The following is an 18,656-nucleotide window of genomic DNA, read 5'->3' on the forward strand; positions in this document are numbered from 1 at the left end:
AAATGCTGTAGTGGTAGATTCAAATAAAAGATAACCAAATGAAAATATTAAGGGTTAAGGTTCTTAATTGCCTTGAAAGTTTTCCCCGACGAGCACTCAGCACCTGGAAGTTTTTGTTTGTTCTTAAATATCTCGGAAGTAATTTATCGTAGCAATTATGCCCCGAGTTAACATTCAGGCAAACGGATGTCTGTAAATGACACGGTGTCAAGAAGATGGATGACATGTTGGTGAATGAGATGGTGACGTGGCACTGTTGTATCAACAAAATAAAAGTTGATGCCGAAGGTCAATGTTGTCATCGAAGGTCGCTCTTGTCGTCGACACTGAGAGCTAGGGTAAAGCAAAGTGAGGTGGGGCGCATGTGAAGTCTGAGAAGAGGACAGAGCAGAGATTCAACCGGATTGAAAAGGTATGGAATATTAGATCCTCGTCATTAGGTTCTTATTTTCAAATCTGGTGTGGCGAAGTAATTTTCTTTTTTTAAATTAGTTTAGGGTTGAGGTGAGATGACAAGGAGGGGTGGTAGTGGTCCCGGTGGTGGTCCCAGTAGTTCACTACCAGGGGGTAGCGAAGAATCGGGGGATCCGTACAGTATCGTGGGTGAATTAGAGAGGGCTTTGAAGACAATCGATGAAACGAAGAAATGTTTGGGGGGTTCTGTGAATGATGATAGAGACAGGGTTACTAAGAGTGAACAGTCACAAACCAGCACTCAACAGTTTGATACGAACAGAAGACCACGTGGTGGAAGGGCTTTCTACAAGAGCCGTGTTGATAGTGGAATGGGAGTCCAGATTGATGAGGAAACTGGACGAATTGTCTACAATGTATGTGATCGTTTAATCTGTTTTCATAATTCTTTTTCATTCCATGTTTTCAGAATCTAACTATATTGTTAATGTCATTATGCAGCGTGGCTTGAATTCACAAGTTGTCCTTGATGAGGGAGAAGAATACATGGAGCACCATACAGACATAGAAACAAGGTTTCCCATCCCAAATGAGCTTTCAATAAGGATCTCTCGGAGCATGTCTGATTCCAATGGTAGTGGCTTCCGTAGAATCTAGTATCGAGGTGATGGAGCAATTACTTCCACTCCTTCTAACCTACCATTCACTCCTCCAGGACTAATGTGGTCAGGACAACCAGCCTTAACCACCTCACAACTCCTAGCTCACAAGGACCACACAGTAATTGCCTCTTTTAGCCGAAGGGAGTTCGATGCAAGGAGAGGAAGGGAATAGCTATATTATTTGTACCAGTCTGCTATTTAGGGGATTTAGATAACACTGTTTAGTGTATTTGGCGTATTTAGATGGCACTTCTTAGGATTTAGGAAGGTGTATTTATACTTGGCCTTGTTCTCTTTTGGTTCTAACTGTACCAGTCTATTGTTTTTTTGGATGTATGTTCTGTAAATGTTGGAGAGCCAAATAACACTGATGTAGCAAAGTTGATAAATGGTGGTCATTTATCGATAAGCTGTTTGATAAATGAACTTATCGATAAGCTACTCGATATAATTGAGCCAATTTCATAAACTTTTGTCCGATAAGGTTATCGATAAATGGTATTTATCGATAAGGACTTCGATAAATAAAAGAAACAATTCAAGTCCTCATTTATCGATTTGTTAATCGATAAATACCCTTATCGACTAATCAAAATTAATCAATATAAATAGCTTTGTGTCTTCTACTGTCGCACATCCCATGTATCCTTTGTGTCTTTTACTGTCGCACATCACACGCATCCTTTGGTAACACCATTCTAACTCAAAGCTTATTTTCAACTATATTCTTGAATATATTCTTGAATATATATTAGAGAAATGGTCTTCTCGAATACGTATTTGAGAACTGGTCTTCTTGAATACATATTCGAGAACTGATTTTTGTTCTTCTCTGTTCTGTCCTCTTCTCAGACTTCACATGCGCCCCACCTCGCTTTGCTTTGCCCTAGCTCTCAATGTCGACAACAAAAGCGACCTTCGATGACAACATTGACCTTCGGCATCAACTTTTATTTTGTCGACACAATAGTGCCACGTCACCATCTCATTCACCAACGTGTCGTCCATCTTCTCGACACCGTGTCATTTATAGACGTTCGTTTGCCTGAACGTTAACTCGGGGCATAATTGCTACGATAAATTACTTCCGGGATATTTAAGAACAAACAAAAACTTCCGGGTGCTGAGTGCTCCTCAGGGAAAACTTCCGAGACAATTAAGAACCTTAACCCAAATATTAATGCTCATGCCACTTCCATTTTCCAAGTATCATTGCTGCCACCCCCTTCTTTATTTATTTATCATAAATGCAAGTATCACCAATGGGTAGACTACTCTTCAAATTGCTTCGTGAAAATTGAAAAGGAGACATAATTATGAATCTCTACGATGATTGAGTTTGGTGATCAATCTGACCTCGATGTAAATCAATATTGTGTCATAATTGTACTCCTCCAATCCATTAATATATGACCCAATTCTTAAGTTGGTTCTAATCCTAAACATAAGACTTATTTATTATATTTATTAATTTTTTAAAATTATCTCTTTTAATATTCCCTTAACTATAATCAAATAGGAGAGAGGGAAAAAATATTATGAAGATGATAATAGTGTTTTAGGAAAAATACGTCATATTTCTTATAATTAACTAATTTACCTAATACTTTTAATTTAATTAAATTAGTTAAAGTGATTATTCTTTGGATTTGGATGATACGGCGACCATTGGTCTAGTTGACTAAGCATGTTCTTTAACTATAGGCCAAAATTAACAGAGTTACCTTGAGAAAACCTGATCAATATGATACCCAAACCCAATTGCTATGGTGTACAGACACAAAATAAGTGTTCCCTTGATTATTCAATTTGACAACCAGAGAGACAGGTTTGTCACATTCAAATGACGTTGTCTTAAAATATCACCAGTTGGTAAGACATGGTTAAGTAATTTTCAGACTAGGAATGGTTGCTTCGCCATGAGGGAAATGGACTGGAGAAATTTCTAGAAAGAATCCGCTGCCATAGAAGCTATAGAAGAAACTTGAAGGAGGAGTTCATTGCACCCGTCTTTAACTGAATAGATACCAGAAGCATTGCCATCCCATAAAAGCCAATCAAGGAGTTTCATATGAGAGGAGTGTTGAGACTTAGACGAGCATTTGCCGAAGAGTGAAATGTGCGCACCAATAGAGCATTTCATTAAATAGGTCTCGTGCTAAAAGGAAAAAAATGAAAGTTCTGCCTCGTGTGTCAAATATTACCCTTGGTTCTTAATATAAAAGCTACTTAGCTAATTTAGATAGATTAAGAAAGTTAGTTAAGTTATTTATTTGTAACAAATATGAGTTAGTTTTCCTAAAGTATCTTTTTAATCATAATCGACTATTTTTGGATGAAAACTCTCTTAATATGTATAATCAACATTGATATTTTAGAGAATAAATTATAAATTTATAATCAAATTTAATTAGCAACTAGCTCTTATATTAAAAATACATGTTTTGGCCATATTGCATGGAAGCCACTGGCCCACCACCACCAATGATGGTCAAGCGGAATATCTTTCATTACCAGCTCTCAGCTTGAGCTTTCTTTGTTTTTTTTGTAACTCTGGTTGAGCTTTCTAGTGATAATATCGTCACAAATATTCTGAGATGCCTTTCTATATTTATGAAGAATTACGGCTTTTGCTTTTCAGATCAAAGTGCGAGATAAGTCTATGTACACTTTCATATTTATTTCTCCATAACCACTTCATTGGCAAGACAAATTCGTCAATCGCCATACGCCCAATTTACTTTTAGGGTTAAAAATGTCAAAAAAGTTAAGAGATGAAAATCTATAATTTAAAATTTAAGGAACTAAAACCAAAATAATAACAAACATGAAAGGATTAAAGATTATATTAATCCCTTACTTTTATGAGTAGGAAGAAAGAGAATATTTCTTAAGCAAATGTATTTCGTTTCTATCTCTTGTTAATTTCTTCCTAGAAAAAAGTTTGTACATCTAGAATCCAATCACAAATGTGCTTTGAATAATTGGACACAAGAGAGAAGATGGGGATTTATAACAAATAGGACCGACTTAATAAGTATTATTTTTAGTCCTTAATATAAAAACTAGTCAGAGATTTGGAGTTAGTTTTAAATAAAGATTTCAATTTACTTTGTTTTCTAAATTTATATTTTATTTTTTAAAGTATCCGTATTGATTATACATATTAAAGAAGTTTTCATTCAAGAATAGTTATAATTAAAAGGATATTTTAGAAAAATTAATTTATATTTGTTACAAATAATTAACTTAAATGATTTTCATAATCTATCTAAATTAGTTAATAACTCTCATGTTAAGAATTGGAGGTAGTACTAGAAGAAGCTTGGGAGTGAAGGTTTCCTTTCCATTTTCATTCCTTTGAATTGAGCATCCTTGAATGTCATTATACTACCTCCCGTCTTTAATATAAAACTTTATTTGACTTTTATTTTGGTCCTAAATATAAGATCACAATCCACTTTATCTCTCATATTTATGCATTTTTTCCCAAGATAGTCCTTCTAACAATAGTAATTATAGCTAATATACTTGATTAGTAAGGATATTTTAGGAAAGACAATACATATCTATTACAAATAACTAATTTAACGTCTTTTTTTAATCACCTTAAATTAGTCAACTAGTTAGTAGTATTTTTGAACAGGTCCCTTCCGAAAAATCAAATGTGCAAGGACACGGGGCATCATCCCGTGGCGTGTAGCCTGGACGGTGTAGATCAAAGCTGTATTCACAAATGGATCATCGGTCGCTGGGGCACTTTCTTCCTCAATCGGAGGGTCAGCAGAGGAAGCATCCCTTGTTATTTGGGCAATGCCAATAACGCAATTCTGATATCAGGCAAGGAGCCATTCCACGTGACAGTTCAACGAACGAAAGATTGAAAGAGGGGAAGAGAGAACAAGCAAAAAAGGGAGGCAAAAAAAAAAAAAAAAAAAGAAGAAGAAAAAAAATCTCTGTGTCGCATTCTATATAGCTCTTCCTAGCTCGTCTCGTGTTCTCTCTTTCTCTCTTGCGGAGCCATGGCTGCTTCAACGTCCCTCGTTGGAAGTGCCTTCACTCAATTTCCTCCTTCATTTCACTCCAGAGATGATGCTCCTTCCAATTCGAAATCCACCTCAAATTGCTGTCGTTTCCCCACTCGATTGCGGAATAACCGATCATCGTTACTTACAACTCCTGTTTCTTCTTCTACTTCGCTTCGTTTCTCTTCCAGAAGGTGCTTCTTATATGCTGTTAGCGATTGCTTTTATTTATATATTTTCATTTGGAATTGTTTGTGTGTGCTTTGCTTGACATAAACCGCCATGGAATTATTTTTCCATGTTTCTAGCTTACTTATCTTTCAGGTTTTAATTTTTTGTACTTGGTAAATATGCTTTTATGGAATTTCCAATTGGAAGCTCGAATTGGTATATTATCTTGTATGAATGAACTGATTAAAGAGACTCGTTGCTAATTCTCATTTCAAAGCTGAGAAGTGTCTGAAGCTACGAATTATCGTGGAAAGTATATCTTACGGTGTCTGATATTTTGCGTCTCAACATTATCTATGCCCATAATTAGACTGATTTGTTTTTAAGTTATTGAATTCCTGTATTGAATTCTGCGATTCTTATTTTGTGTCTCACTATTGTTGAAAGGGCTTCACATTATGCTGCTAAAGGTGGACTGAGTTTCCGAAGGAAGAATGATGGTGCTTGGAAGCAGTATACCTCCATGCTCGGTGAGCCAGTGACAGAAGGACTTTCATCCCCACAGTATCACTTAACTTCTTGCTGTCTTGCCGGAAATAGTCGAGCAGCCAATCTTAGAAGATTTGTTCCCAGAGTCTTTGTTGATAAATCCACTTCCCCATTGTTTAAGAATAAACTCGGTCATGCCCGTGTAAGTACTCCTACTTCACTTTTGGCTGTATGTTCCTGCACCTGTAACTATGCAACTATATTGTAAACAAGTTGTTTATTGTTCGATTTTTTTTATGAATTTTTTCCCTTAATACAAAGCGCTTATCTTATTTTTTTCCCCCTATGATGAGTAGCCTGTTTTGTGAAGTACAAGTTCTTTTTCCAATTGCCATTGCATTTTTATTTGTTCCTTGCTTTCAAAGATCAGTTTCTGTACGGACATTCCACATTCTTGATTTTTAACTTTTAATTATATTTTCTTTTGCCTTTATTTTTCATATTTACTTGCGAATCCTCATCATACTTGAGTCCTAAATACAAACAGTATGTGTTTTGTCAATTTTTTACTTTGTTCCAGATTTTAGATAACATGTTTATTTGACACTCTCAATTTTATTTGCTAGAAGCGATTTACATGCTATCAATTTTTGCAGCAATCTGATGCTTAAAAGTTGAAGATGTATGTTTTATTTTAATACTCCCAGTAGACATGTTAAATTTGGAGATTATCCTTCAGATGCCTATGTTTGTTTCATATCTGCTTTTATAATGAATGGTTATGGCGTGATAGCCTTCTAGGTGCAATCTTATTTCTTTTCCTTTGAAAATTATATTGATTTGGTCATTGAATTTTTTTTTTTTTTTTTCATGGGTTGATCAGGTTCAAATTCCTCATGCTACTGTTGGTCCAGATGAGCCACATGCAGCAAGTACAGCCTGGCCAGATGGCGTTACTGAGAAACAAGATTTAGGCATATTGGATTCTGAGCTTGAGCAGATACAAGCATTTTTGAGTTCTGAACTTCCATCTCATCCAAAGTTGCATCGAGGTCAACTGAAGAATGGGCTGCGCTACCTGATTCTGCCGAATAAGGTTCCGCCAAAAAGGTTGGTTTTAGATGATGATGGTAGATATATAAGCTGTGATATATGGGCAGTGAGTTCAGATTTATCAAGCATGAATTTGCATCTATCTATGAACTACATCCTAAACTTGGATATAATAATTCAGGCTTTTTTTTATTATACTACCCGCTACAATGAGTTTGTATGTCACATTCTTTAGTCAGTGTCAAGGAGGGCATGCTAGAGGACTTTTGATGGTTATGGGCAACAGGGACTGAGCAAAGGCAAATTGCTTTACCTCATTGATCCTGACTGAAAATAGGGAGAGTAGATTTCAAGTTTCATGCCTATTTATCCTACATATGCTGGACTAAGTGAGCGGCTTTAAGTGTATTTGGCTAGCTGCTATGAGATATAAGTGCTTTATCCTCTATTTTCTGAGCCTTCTGTACTCCTTTTTTCCCCTCATTTTTCCTCCACATAATTTAGGTACCATCTGATACTTCAGTGCTATGTTGGTAAAGCTTGTTAACTGTGTCCTAGAATAAATGCTATATCTAAATGGTTAAGTTTAAGGAAGCAAGCTCAGTACAGGAGGAAAAGTTCGGATAAATGATTACATTTGAGAAATGTTCTTTTATCATAAGCAAGAGCCCCTGAAGTGGTTCAAGGGGCCTGCGTGGTCCATTCCTTGTTTGTTAGAACTTTTGTGTGCTTCATTGATGGCAGCTCCGGAAGGTATACTAAAACTTTATATTAACCTGTGAGGAGGTTTGAGGGGACTGCATGGTCCACCCCTTGTTGGTTAGAACTTTCATGTGCTACATTGATGAAGGTTCCGGTACGCATACTAATGCTGTCTACTAATTTGTTGGATTTTAGGTTTGAAGCACACTTGGAAGTTCACGTAGGCTCAATTGATGAAGAAGATGATGAGCAAGGCATTGCACATATGATTGAGCATGTTGCTTTCCTTGGAAGTAAAAAACGTGAGAAGCTTCTGGGGACAGGAGCACGTTCTAATGCTTACACTGATTTCCACCACACAGTATTTCATATCCATGCTCCTACCAGTACCAAGGTTTGGAATGTTTGACTTGCAATTCTCTATGATTTTTTCCTGAAACTGAGATTTGTTAGTTTAAGAGAATTGTTGTACTGAAGCGTCATAGGCTCACAGCTGTCACTGCAGACCATCACTTTGAATCGGAGCAAGTGTCATCTCTTGTATTGTATAGTATATCTGTATTTCTGTATTGTATTTGATTACAAATTGATGTCATTTGTCAGGATTCTGAAGATGATCTACTTCCATCTGTGCTGGATGCCTTGGATGAGGTATGCTTTATTTTATTTTGCTTTACTCTTTGCTATGCAGTCTGCTTCTGGTCGCCCAAATGTAAAGCATGTGTATGAAGTTGTAATGCGTCTAATCTTTATATCTAAATGAATGGCCTGATGCTTTGGTTTGAACCCTGTCGGTTGTTGGCTTTTGGGATGGATATGAGGGGTAAGAAAGATAGTATGGATATGGGATAGCTTCTAAATAGATCATGAAGTGCAGGGAAGGAAGAAGAGAGAAGAGGAAAAAAGGAGAGATGTCGGTGGAAAATGGCTTACGGAAGGGGTTAAAATTATCAATTTTTAGCTTCATTGGGGTTAAATTTATCCTTAAAAAAATTTGCATGGGTTTCCGGTTATTCTTGTAATAGCTTTCATATGGATTTTTCAGTTTGATTCTTTTAAAATAAAATTTGCATTTAAAGTAAGCCCATTCAAGTTTGCTAATGGTACTTTTCAGATCGCATCTATACACTTACACCTCTTGATGTTTTCAGATAGCATTCCATCCGAAGTTCCTTGCTTCTAGAATTGAAAAGGAACGACGTGCTATACTCTCAGAGCTTCAAATGATGAATACAATAGAGTATCGGGTTGATTGCCAGGTGTGTATTAGAAACCCTAAGGATTTTGGCTGTTGATATGTTGACATTTGTGCAAAACATTGACCTTCTGTAATTTCTACAATCACAGTTATTGCAGCATCTGCATTCTGAAAACAAGCTGAGCAAAAGGTTTCCAATTGGATTAGAAGAACAGATAAAGAAATGGGATGCAGACAAAATAAGGAAATTTCATGAGCGTTGGTATTTCCCTGCTAATGCTACTTTGTACATTGTGGGGGATATTGATCACATCTCAAAGACAGTTCATCATATTGAAGTATGTTGAACAGCTTTTTAATCATTTTCGAAGCACTTCTTCCTGGCAAGCTTATTTTTCTGACATGTAAGATTCTTACAAAGTTACTATTGTCACACAGGCTGTTTTTGGACAAACTGGTGTGGACAATGAGAAGGCTTCTGCGGCCACTCCAAGTGCATTTGGTGCAATGGCCAGTTTTCTTGTCCCTAAGCACTCTATTGGGCTGGGTGGAAATTCTATTGAAAAGCCATCAAATTCAGTAGATCAATCCAAAATTTTTCTTAAGGAAAGACAGGCAGTTCGTCCTCCAGTGAATCATAATTGGTCACTTCCTGGAATCCACACTGATGTGAAGCCACCACAGATATTTCAACACGAACTACTTCAAAATTTTTCAATTAATATGTTTTGCAAGGTACTAATTCTTGTAGTGACTCTAATTGCTTGAATCGTGCTATTAGTGAATATTTGGTAGTTTTGTATGTGTGATTCCTTAGTAAGTAAATAAGGAGCATGAATTTGAGACAAAATGATTCATTAAGATGTAATGATAGCATAAATGATACTAAAATGTCTGTATGAACTTCTTAAACTCACCTACTTGATTGCAGTCTTGATTTACTACAATACTTATTATTATATGCTTTTAGTTATTATATGCAGTTAAACTTTGTAAATCACTCTCTCTTCATTAAATGACTAATAATTATCATGTGCAGGTTCCTGTGAACAAGGTTCGAACATATGGTGATTTGCGAAATGTGTTGATGAAAAGAATATTTCTATCTGCTATGCATTTTCGTATCAACACAAGATATAAGGTGTGGCAAAATCTATCGAATCTGCTATTTCCTTATTTCTCCTTTGTAAACGGTCATCGCCTCTGCTGTTACTTAGTGGTTTTTTTTTTTTTTAATTTTCTTTTGTATCTTTGAGTTTCAATAATTTGATTATAAGTGGCTTAGCTGCTCAAGGTCATGCTATAGTTTTCTGTGTTTTCAGTTGTATATTGATAGATTTTATGTCAGAATTTCAGAACTTTTGACTATAAATCTTAAGAATAATAATAACTAGAGGTTTGGGAATTTAGGGATGTAAATTTTCTATAAATATGTCGAGTTATTGACAGATAGCTACGTTCCTTTTATACTGTTGTATATATAGAGTGACATTTTTGGGACTTCATTTCTTCAGTTTATATAATTTTAGTTTCTCAATGTTTAAATCAATAATTTCATAAATTTTTTGCTTGTGGAAAAATAGTGCATTCCATGGTACAAATGTGTGTCTAACTGCAAACAAATTTCCAGAGTTCAAATCCACCGTTCACTTCAGTTGAATTGGATCATAGCGATTCTGGAAGGGAAGGATGTACTGTGACCACCCTTACCATAAATGCAGAACCAAATAATTGGCAAAGTGCCATTAGAGTTGCTGTTCAAGAGGTTTGTCTCTTTCCTGCTCCTTTTTTCCCTTTTAAGGGGTACAATTATCAATTTTCTTTTTGCTTGTTGTTTCTATTGTTCTTTCTACTACCTTCGTTGATATGCCATAGTTATCATATTTTTTTAACCTTTGATCTATACTAATATAATTGCTGTGAGGCAAGATGCTCAGTTTTTCAGTTTTAGGTGTCATTATGGTATGTTTTAGTAATCTGTTTCAGATTGGACAAGTTTTAGTAATCTCTTTCAGAAAGAAAACCTCTTTTGATTTGTGATTTCAAATTACCTGGATGATGGCTTACCTGTACTCATGATGCAGATCTAATGGGTTATGACATATACCACATAATGCAGGTTCGGAGGCTCAAGGAATTTGGTGTTACCCAGGGTGAATTAACACGATACTTGGATGCACTTTTGAAGGATAGCGAACACCTTGCAGCTATGATTGATAATGTACCTTCCGTTGATAATTTGGATTTTATCATGGAAAGTGATGCTCTTGGCCACAAAGTTATGGATCAGATGCAAGGACATGAAAGCTTACTTGCGGTTGCTGGGACAGTGACCCTTGAGGAGGTATTTTCATGGCCAGCCATTGGACGCTGTGCATTCTCTTCTATTAAAACCTTCTACTTTGACCCTCCTGGCCATTATTTTGTTGTAATAATACTTAAAAAACAAATCCTGTTATGGTTTGTAAGTGCCTTTCTGAGACATAACTAGTGCTTAGGCATACCTCTCTTCGTTTTGAGGAATAATTTTTATGATATTGGAATCTTCTCATCTATCCTTAGAGTGGGGATTTTCTACTTCTTTAAGATTCCATACTCCTTGGATCACTGGAGAAGATGCTTCCCTACCATCTCAAATTTGTTTTCTTACAGCTTGTAATAATTTTAAATATAAGAAGGAAAGTATTAAAAAAATGCGTCTTGGGTCAACAGTCTTGATATGTACATTACGGAAGTATTAGGTTGTCTGTACCTGTACTCTCTTATATTTTGGCTAACTGTTTGCATTTGATCATTTATTTTCTCCCTTATATTTCTACTATAATTTAGAGCTATTTTAATTTTTGTTTAGTGGAAGTGCATTTCAACTTTTTGGTTGATTACGTTTGTAATCTTTTGGTGTAGGTTAATTCTGTTGGTGCAGAGGTGTTAGAGTTCATTGCTGATTTTGGAAAGGCTACAGCACCCCTTCCTGCAGCAATTGTTGCTTGTGTTCCTAAGAAAGTTCATGTTGAGGGAATTGGTGAAACAGAATTTAAGATATCCTCAAGTGAAATTACAGATGCTATCAAAGCTGGATTGGAGGAGCCTATCGAGCCTGAGCCTGAGGTGTTTTTAACTTCATTCCCTGCTCGTATGCCTTAGTTAAAATTAGAAGTATATGGTTTCATCCAACATCTAAGGATTTTGTGTCCGGACATTGAATATTTATTTTTCATCTATTGTGTTTCCTAAAAGATAGTCCCAATATGATTGGCAGCTTTACAATTCATGATTGGCAGCTTTACAATTCATTTGCTATGATATGAATTAAACACCTCAATCTGAAATCCCTAGATGATGAAAATTAATAGAGGAAGGCCATTTTCAGTTTTTGCCCAATTGCAACTTAGATGCTGTATATCTGGGATATTTAATTTCTGATAAACTAATAATTGCAAATTTTTGTAGCTTGAGGTGCCAAAAGAATTAATATCTTTGGCAAAGCTTGAAGAGTTGAAGGTGCAACGTAAGCCTGTCTTTATTCCTGTAAGTCCCAGAACAGATGGAACAAAAATTCACGATGAGGAAACAGGGATCATTCAACGTCGTCTTGCAAATGGCATTCCTGTCAACTATAAGGTATGGAAGTATGCCATTAGCTTTTTATGATGCCAGTGCATCTCTTGAGTTTCTATCGGTTATCCTATCCATTTGTGTTATGCTGTAAGTATTCCTTGAATTTGTTAGTAGAAATTTCTGCCCTGCTCAAGGTGGGCAAAGGCACAGGAATTGGTGGTGAGTCAGCAGGTATATCTGCAGGATTTGTAGTGATAGATATTAGAGTTTAGAGGGTGTCAACTATAGACTTGGATGGAAGGAGAACGAGAAGCCTCAGGGAACTTGGTGAGCTGTGGAGTTTTAAGAGTGTAGGGAAAGGTTTGAAGTAAAGCACTAAAATCAATCAGATTTAACAATGAAATCAGTAAAAATGTACGAGAAAAGAGAGTAAAAAAAAGTATGAAAACCCAAAGTAGAATTGATTGACTAGAGCCACAATTAATAGTGACTAAGAAAATGGGTACTTCGCTCTATGGGTAAAGGTGATGTTGCACCAAGTTAACAGGAATCACCTTCTAAAGAATGTAAGAAATAAAATAACAAAAAAAGGTCAAGAGGCAGGAGTTGGAATCATCTTTTGACGCTTAGATGGATTAGTATGATCCAGATGGTTGTGAAGAAGTTCAGGTGAATAAGTGGAAGTGCGAATGACTGAGGATGTTTGGATAGTAAGATGATACAAACCTTTTTGTCTCACACCTGATTATAATAATCTGCCTCAGCCTGATCCTGTACTAGAACAGAATTATTTGATCAAGGAATGGAGGAATTAAGCGATTAAGCCAGTTTGCTTATAGAGACAAAATTAAACAGCAACGGATTGCTAAAAAAGGAGGGTCTATATGGATGCATGAAGACCTGTGCCAGCTTGGTGTTAATTGGTTTGCTGTTCTTGGGCTGGCCAAAGGCTCCCCAGAGCCCACATGATATCACCTTAAAGTTGAATGGCATGTGGTTAGCCAGAATGTGACTGGACTTGATAGTCTGGTTGGTTGACACTGAAAAATTTTAAACACCATAAAATACATTCTCATTGGAGCACTAGGTTTGCCGCTCTAGGCTATGCTACATGTAAAGAGTAAAAGAAGAAGAAACCCTTCGAGGGAAGTGTATTTAGTGCCTACTGATTAGAATGGAAATTTTCACTTATAGCTTCCACAGCACAAGTAATTAAACTCTACTAATTTTAGAGATAGTACAACAGCTCTATATACAGCAAGCATGCAGTCAGCATACTTCTGGTATTTACCCTATGCATTGATTCCAACAAGGAGAAATTAGCTTAAGAAAAGAAGAGAAATTAAATGAGGAAAATAAATTCTCTTACTGAAATGGACAAGGTGAACGTTTGAAATAAAGAAATTCAATCCCCCTTCAAGTCAACAATAGGATCTCTCACTCAACCCCCCATCCCTACCCCAAAAAAATTTGTCCCACCTGGAAGCTGAGAAAGCAATTGTATTTGCATTAATTTTTATACTTCCACTTGCCTTTGGGGAGACAATACTGAAGACAACTGTAAGATTTGCAAATATAAGTTAGAATTTCAGTTTTTTCTTCTTAAATTAAGAGGGATTTGTAATAGGATTTTTCATATGATTTAACCCTTCGCTTTATGTCTGCAGATATCAAAAACAGAGACACAAAGTGGTGTTATGAGGTTGATTGTTGGTGGCGGACGGGCAGCTGAAAGTCCTGATTCTAGAGGATCAGTGATTGTGGGTGTTCGGACACTTAGTGAGGGGGGACGTGTAGGCAACTTTTCGAGAGAGCAGGTAATTTATCCTACTAATTTTTGTCTAAACATTGATGCGTGAAAAATGTTTCTAATTTCTGGTTACAGGAAATGTTACATTTCTTGGATATTTCAAAGGAGAAGGCTTTCCTGCCTCGTCTTAATTATAATTTATCTGTTATTGCTTCATAACTTAATTTATTTTTCTATTCTGCATTGAATTTTTCCCAATATTCATGTGTGGTTAGATATGCTTTTTTTTTTGGGGGGGGGGGTAGGGGAGGGAGATGAGGGTAACTTCTTTTTCCCCCCTTTTTTGTTAAATTTATTTGTGGCATTGACTGGGGAAACATTATTATATTACCTGTTAAAAATATGATAGACAAGTTATTCATTCACAAATAAATTTCTAGAAAATGCTGATGAGGATAATATGGAAGAAAGGAACTTATTACGAAAATGCACACCGAAACATATTGCACGAGCACATTTATATGATTGTGTTATGGGCACATATCTAGTTGTCTGAAATTTAATTTGATAACAAGGATAGCATAGGTCTATTGCATTTATTGAAAGAAACTATGCTGGTGAAGGAAAACGGTGTCCTTATTGTGATGGATGACTTGGGAACACATTATCCTATTGTGTGGGGTGTTCCTTTATGTGGGATGCTAATGGCTCATTTTGTACAAAAATGGAATGGAATGAAAATAAACTGGAAAAAGGTAATGTTTTGAGGATGTACGATGACCTTTATGCCCAAAAAGTAATAAAGAGATAGATAGAAACCATTGAATCATGATTATGAGTTTATAATAGACATTACAACATAGGGAGGGAATGGGAATCCCATTCTCTTGAACAAACCAACTGGGGCATTGATGTGCAATGTTACTGTTATCTCCTTCATATTAGAAATTACACTTCTGAATGTACTTTATCTCAAAAGGCTTTTACCTATAAAATATTAAGATCTATGCCATTTGAGCACCATGAATGCAAAGATATTATTGACACTAACACGTAAAGGCATTTGCAGCATTTCATTATGTAGACAAAGGCTAATATTGTTGGGCCCTTGCATTTGTCAGTTTTTAAGAGCTCAAAAAAAATGCTGGTTGGTGTTCATGACCACAGATTTGAGACTTCATCTTTGCTGATTGTTGTATATTTTACTGATAATACCAGGTTGAACTTTTCTGTGTGAATCACCTGATAAATTGCTCGTTGGAGTCTACAGAGGAATTCATAGCTATGGAATTTCGTTTTACTTTAAGAGAGAATGGGATGCGTGCAGCTTTTCAGTTGCTTCATATGGTGCTTGAGGTAATAATCTTACCAAATATTACATGTTTTTTGGCTATTAAGCCTGTCCTCAGCCACTTGTTTTGCGTCTGTAAATGCTGGCTGTAGTCCTTGAACTGCATTTTAGGTGCTGAGTTATAATGATTATGAGAATTATTGCTTTGTTTTCCTCTGTTGTATGCCTTATGTGGGTTTTCTATGTGCAGCATAGCGTCTGGCTAGATGATGCTTTCGATAGAGCTAGGCAATTGTACCTGTCATATTACCGATCCATACCTAAAAGCTTGGAACGCTCAACTGCCCATAAACTCATGGTGGCAATGATGGATGGAGATGAGCGATTTATTGAGCCTACACCAAAATCTCTAGAAAATTTAAGTTTGCAATGTGTTAAGGATGCGGTGATGAATCAATTTGTCGGTGATAACATGGAGGTCTGCCATTAACAACCTCAGGGTGCTGTCCTGAAGGAATTATATCCCAACACTAAATACCATATTTGATAAATTTATCTTGTTTGTTCTGCAGGTAAGCATCGTAGGGGACTTCACTGAGGAGGAAATTGAATCTTGTATTCTTGATTACCTTGGGACAGCACACTTCACCAGAGATTGTGAAGCAGATAAAAAATTAATCCCACCTGTATTTCGGCCATCTCCATCTGATGTGCAGTTTCAAGAAGTGAGAGTTTAGGGATATTATTTCATTCCCCCCCCCCCCGGGGGTTGACTTTGTAGAACCATGTTAGGTTTCATAGGTTTTCAAACTGATTGGCTATGGTTTTATGTTTTAGGCTTGTGACACGTGTACTTTTTGCTTTTGGACAGGTATTCTTGAAGGACACTGATGAGAGGGCTTGTGCATACATTGCTGGGCCAGCACCAAACCGTTGGGGTTTTACTGTTGATGGAGAAGATCTGTTAGAGTCAATTAATAATACGTTAACAAGTGATAGTGGGTTTCTGCTTGATGTCATACATTATATTAACAAATTAATTTTTTTCAGAATAACTGTTCAGATTTTTTATCTTCAAATGCTCAAATTCTTGTGCAGTTGCTCAGTCTACATCTGGTTCTCTAAAGATGGGTGATTTGCAAAGAAATCTTCGTGGTCATCCTCTTTTCTTTGGCATAACTATGGGGCTGATGGCAGAGATTATAAATTCTAGGTACACTGTCCTCCACGCATACAGTCAGCTTGGATTGAAAGCTAGACCCTAGACAAAGCTTGAGCAATGCCATTACTATTTTGTCCAATTTAAATATTTAATCGTCCCTATAATTTTTCCTCTGATCTAGATGGAAACTGGCTAATCTTCAATAGTACTACAGTTTGCTCATTTAAAAACTCCTCATATCCACCCAAAAAAAAGAAAAAGAAACAAGAAACAAGAAAAAAACTTACAGCTTAAATCTCTTGTTAAACTGAAGAGCCTTATTCATGAATGAATTGATGGAGAACTTGTCCGGCTCTGCTAGTGGAAGATGTTCTGCTAGTTGTGCATTAGATAAGATGAATATTTTGTAAATGGAAGTTACAAGACTTGAACTTGTGTTTTTGACTACTAAAAGTTTGATTAAGATTAGAAACACGTTTTAGAGATTGGTGGATATATGCAAAGCATATTTAAAAAAGCTTGATAGCATATATTCCCGCAATTAGTTAAAAATGTCTAAAATTTTGGAAATGTGAGGCAACATAGGGATATTTCATTATTTTACTGGGTGGTAGAGATATAAGCCATGAGATATAAGCCATCAGCATCAGGCTTTTATATTTATATTGATGGTCAGTATGTTTTCTGGTTGCCTGCATGCATGATAGCATTCTTTTTTCAATGCTTGTAACTTTGCTTACAACCTGACACATTACATATTTCGCTGAATAGGCTTTTCACAACTGTTAGAGATTCATTGGGCTTGACTTATGATGTGTCATTTGAACTAAACCTGTTCGATAGACTTAAACTTGGATGGTATGTGGTATCAGTGACGTCAACCCCAGGCAAGGTGTGGGTTTCATTCTTATTCACACTTGCTCTCTCTCTCTCTCTCTCTCTCTCTCTCTTTGGGATCTAAGTTGTTATTGCCTGTTGCAATTTGTTTATTGGTGGTAACTCAAATTTTATTCAGGTGCACAAAGCTGTTGATGCATGCAAAAATGTTCTTAGAGGTCTGCATAGTAACAAAATTACCGAGAGGGAATTGGACAGGGTTAGTCATTTGGATTTGTTTCTGTTGTGCTTACATTACGTTTCAGCATCGACATTTGTCTTTTGGATACAAGTCAAACTAAGAGAACTGGGAAAGCTTAGCCACCTGCTACATCCGTCTAACGTCAATCGGACCTTAAATTCCTGAATATCTTTGGGTGCTTTTGTTTATTGTAGGCTAAGCGGACCCTTCTTATGAGACATGAAGCTGAAATTAAGTCAAATGCCTATTGGCTGGGATTGATGGCTCACTTGCAAGCTTCTTCTGTTCCAAGAAAGGTGAGATGAAACTGTTTGAATCTTGATATCCAGTTATAATGATCAAATCTTTAATCTTTTGCAAATAAAAAGTAGACTTAGTTTTATTTTGAACAAGTGGAAATTCTGTTTTCTGTATAACCAAATTTAAACTGAAAACGTTGATTTAATCTAATCTTTCATATTCATGCTTGTTTTTGATGCACTGATGTCTACGTTGAATGTGTCATTCAGGACATATCATGTATCAAGGATCTGACATTTCTTTATGAAGCCGCAACAATTGAGGATGTATACCTTGCCTATGAGCAGTTAAAAGTAGATGACAATTCTCTATATTCATGCATTGGGGTTGCTGGCGTTCAGGCCGGGCAAGATAATGCAGGTGCACAAGCATTCTCAATTTAACTCGTAGTAGATCCTGCTTTACTCTTTCTTAAATTTCATTTTAAGCTCGTTAACCACCCCCCCAACCAAAAAAAAAAAAAAAAAACCGCTGGAATTAAATTGAAACCTGCACCAAACTCCAGTTATAATTTAAACTGAACTGTAAATAAATTGGAATCCTTACTTTTGTGTGACGGACAGATTGCCTATAGTTGTAATTGAAGCATTTTGTTTTCAAAACTAGTCTCTGATGGTGATGCTTGTCTCTGTTAACAATTTGTTGCATAAGTGGTGGTCGAGCCCAAACTGAGACAGTATTGCTATTCTGTGAAAAGATACTCAACAAATAATGATAAAAAAGTAGTAACAATCATCAATTGATGTAAATATTTTTTCTGGGTAAAGTAAGGTGCCATTGCACTATAATCCTTGCAAGATTTT

The 18,656-nt window shown here is 36.2% G+C and overlaps 1 protein-coding gene across 1 annotated transcript; it reads left to right on the forward strand.

Annotated features, from left to right (window-relative positions):
* Positions 1 to 5,067: 5,067 nt before the first annotated feature.
* LOC114712952 (stromal processing peptidase, chloroplastic-like) lies at positions 5,068 to 18,236 on the forward strand. The gene is made up of 23 exons (XM_028897513.1): positions 5,068 to 5,295; positions 5,720 to 5,963; positions 6,645 to 6,871; positions 7,712 to 7,910; positions 8,120 to 8,167; positions 8,668 to 8,775; positions 8,864 to 9,052; positions 9,153 to 9,449; positions 9,754 to 9,855; positions 10,345 to 10,479; positions 10,834 to 11,058; positions 11,619 to 11,822; positions 12,165 to 12,335; positions 13,940 to 14,089; positions 15,241 to 15,378; positions 15,564 to 15,791; positions 15,886 to 16,038; positions 16,185 to 16,311; positions 16,412 to 16,526; positions 17,247 to 17,367; positions 17,491 to 17,571; positions 17,748 to 17,849; positions 18,063 to 18,236. Exons 1-23 carry the CDS (start codon positions 5,099 to 5,101, stop codon positions 18,234 to 18,236), a joined length of 3,735 nt encoding a protein of 1,244 aa, XP_028753346.1. The 5' UTR covers positions 5,068 to 5,098.
* Positions 18,237 to 18,656: the final 420 nt, after the last annotated feature.

Source organism: Neltuma alba, unplaced genomic scaffold (genome assembly GCF_004799145.2).
Source record: "Neltuma alba isolate B1F8T4 unplaced genomic scaffold, ASM479914v2 tig00011404_pilon, whole genome shotgun sequence".
Classification (NCBI taxonomy): Eukaryota; Viridiplantae; Streptophyta; class Magnoliopsida; order Fabales; family Fabaceae; genus Neltuma; species Neltuma alba.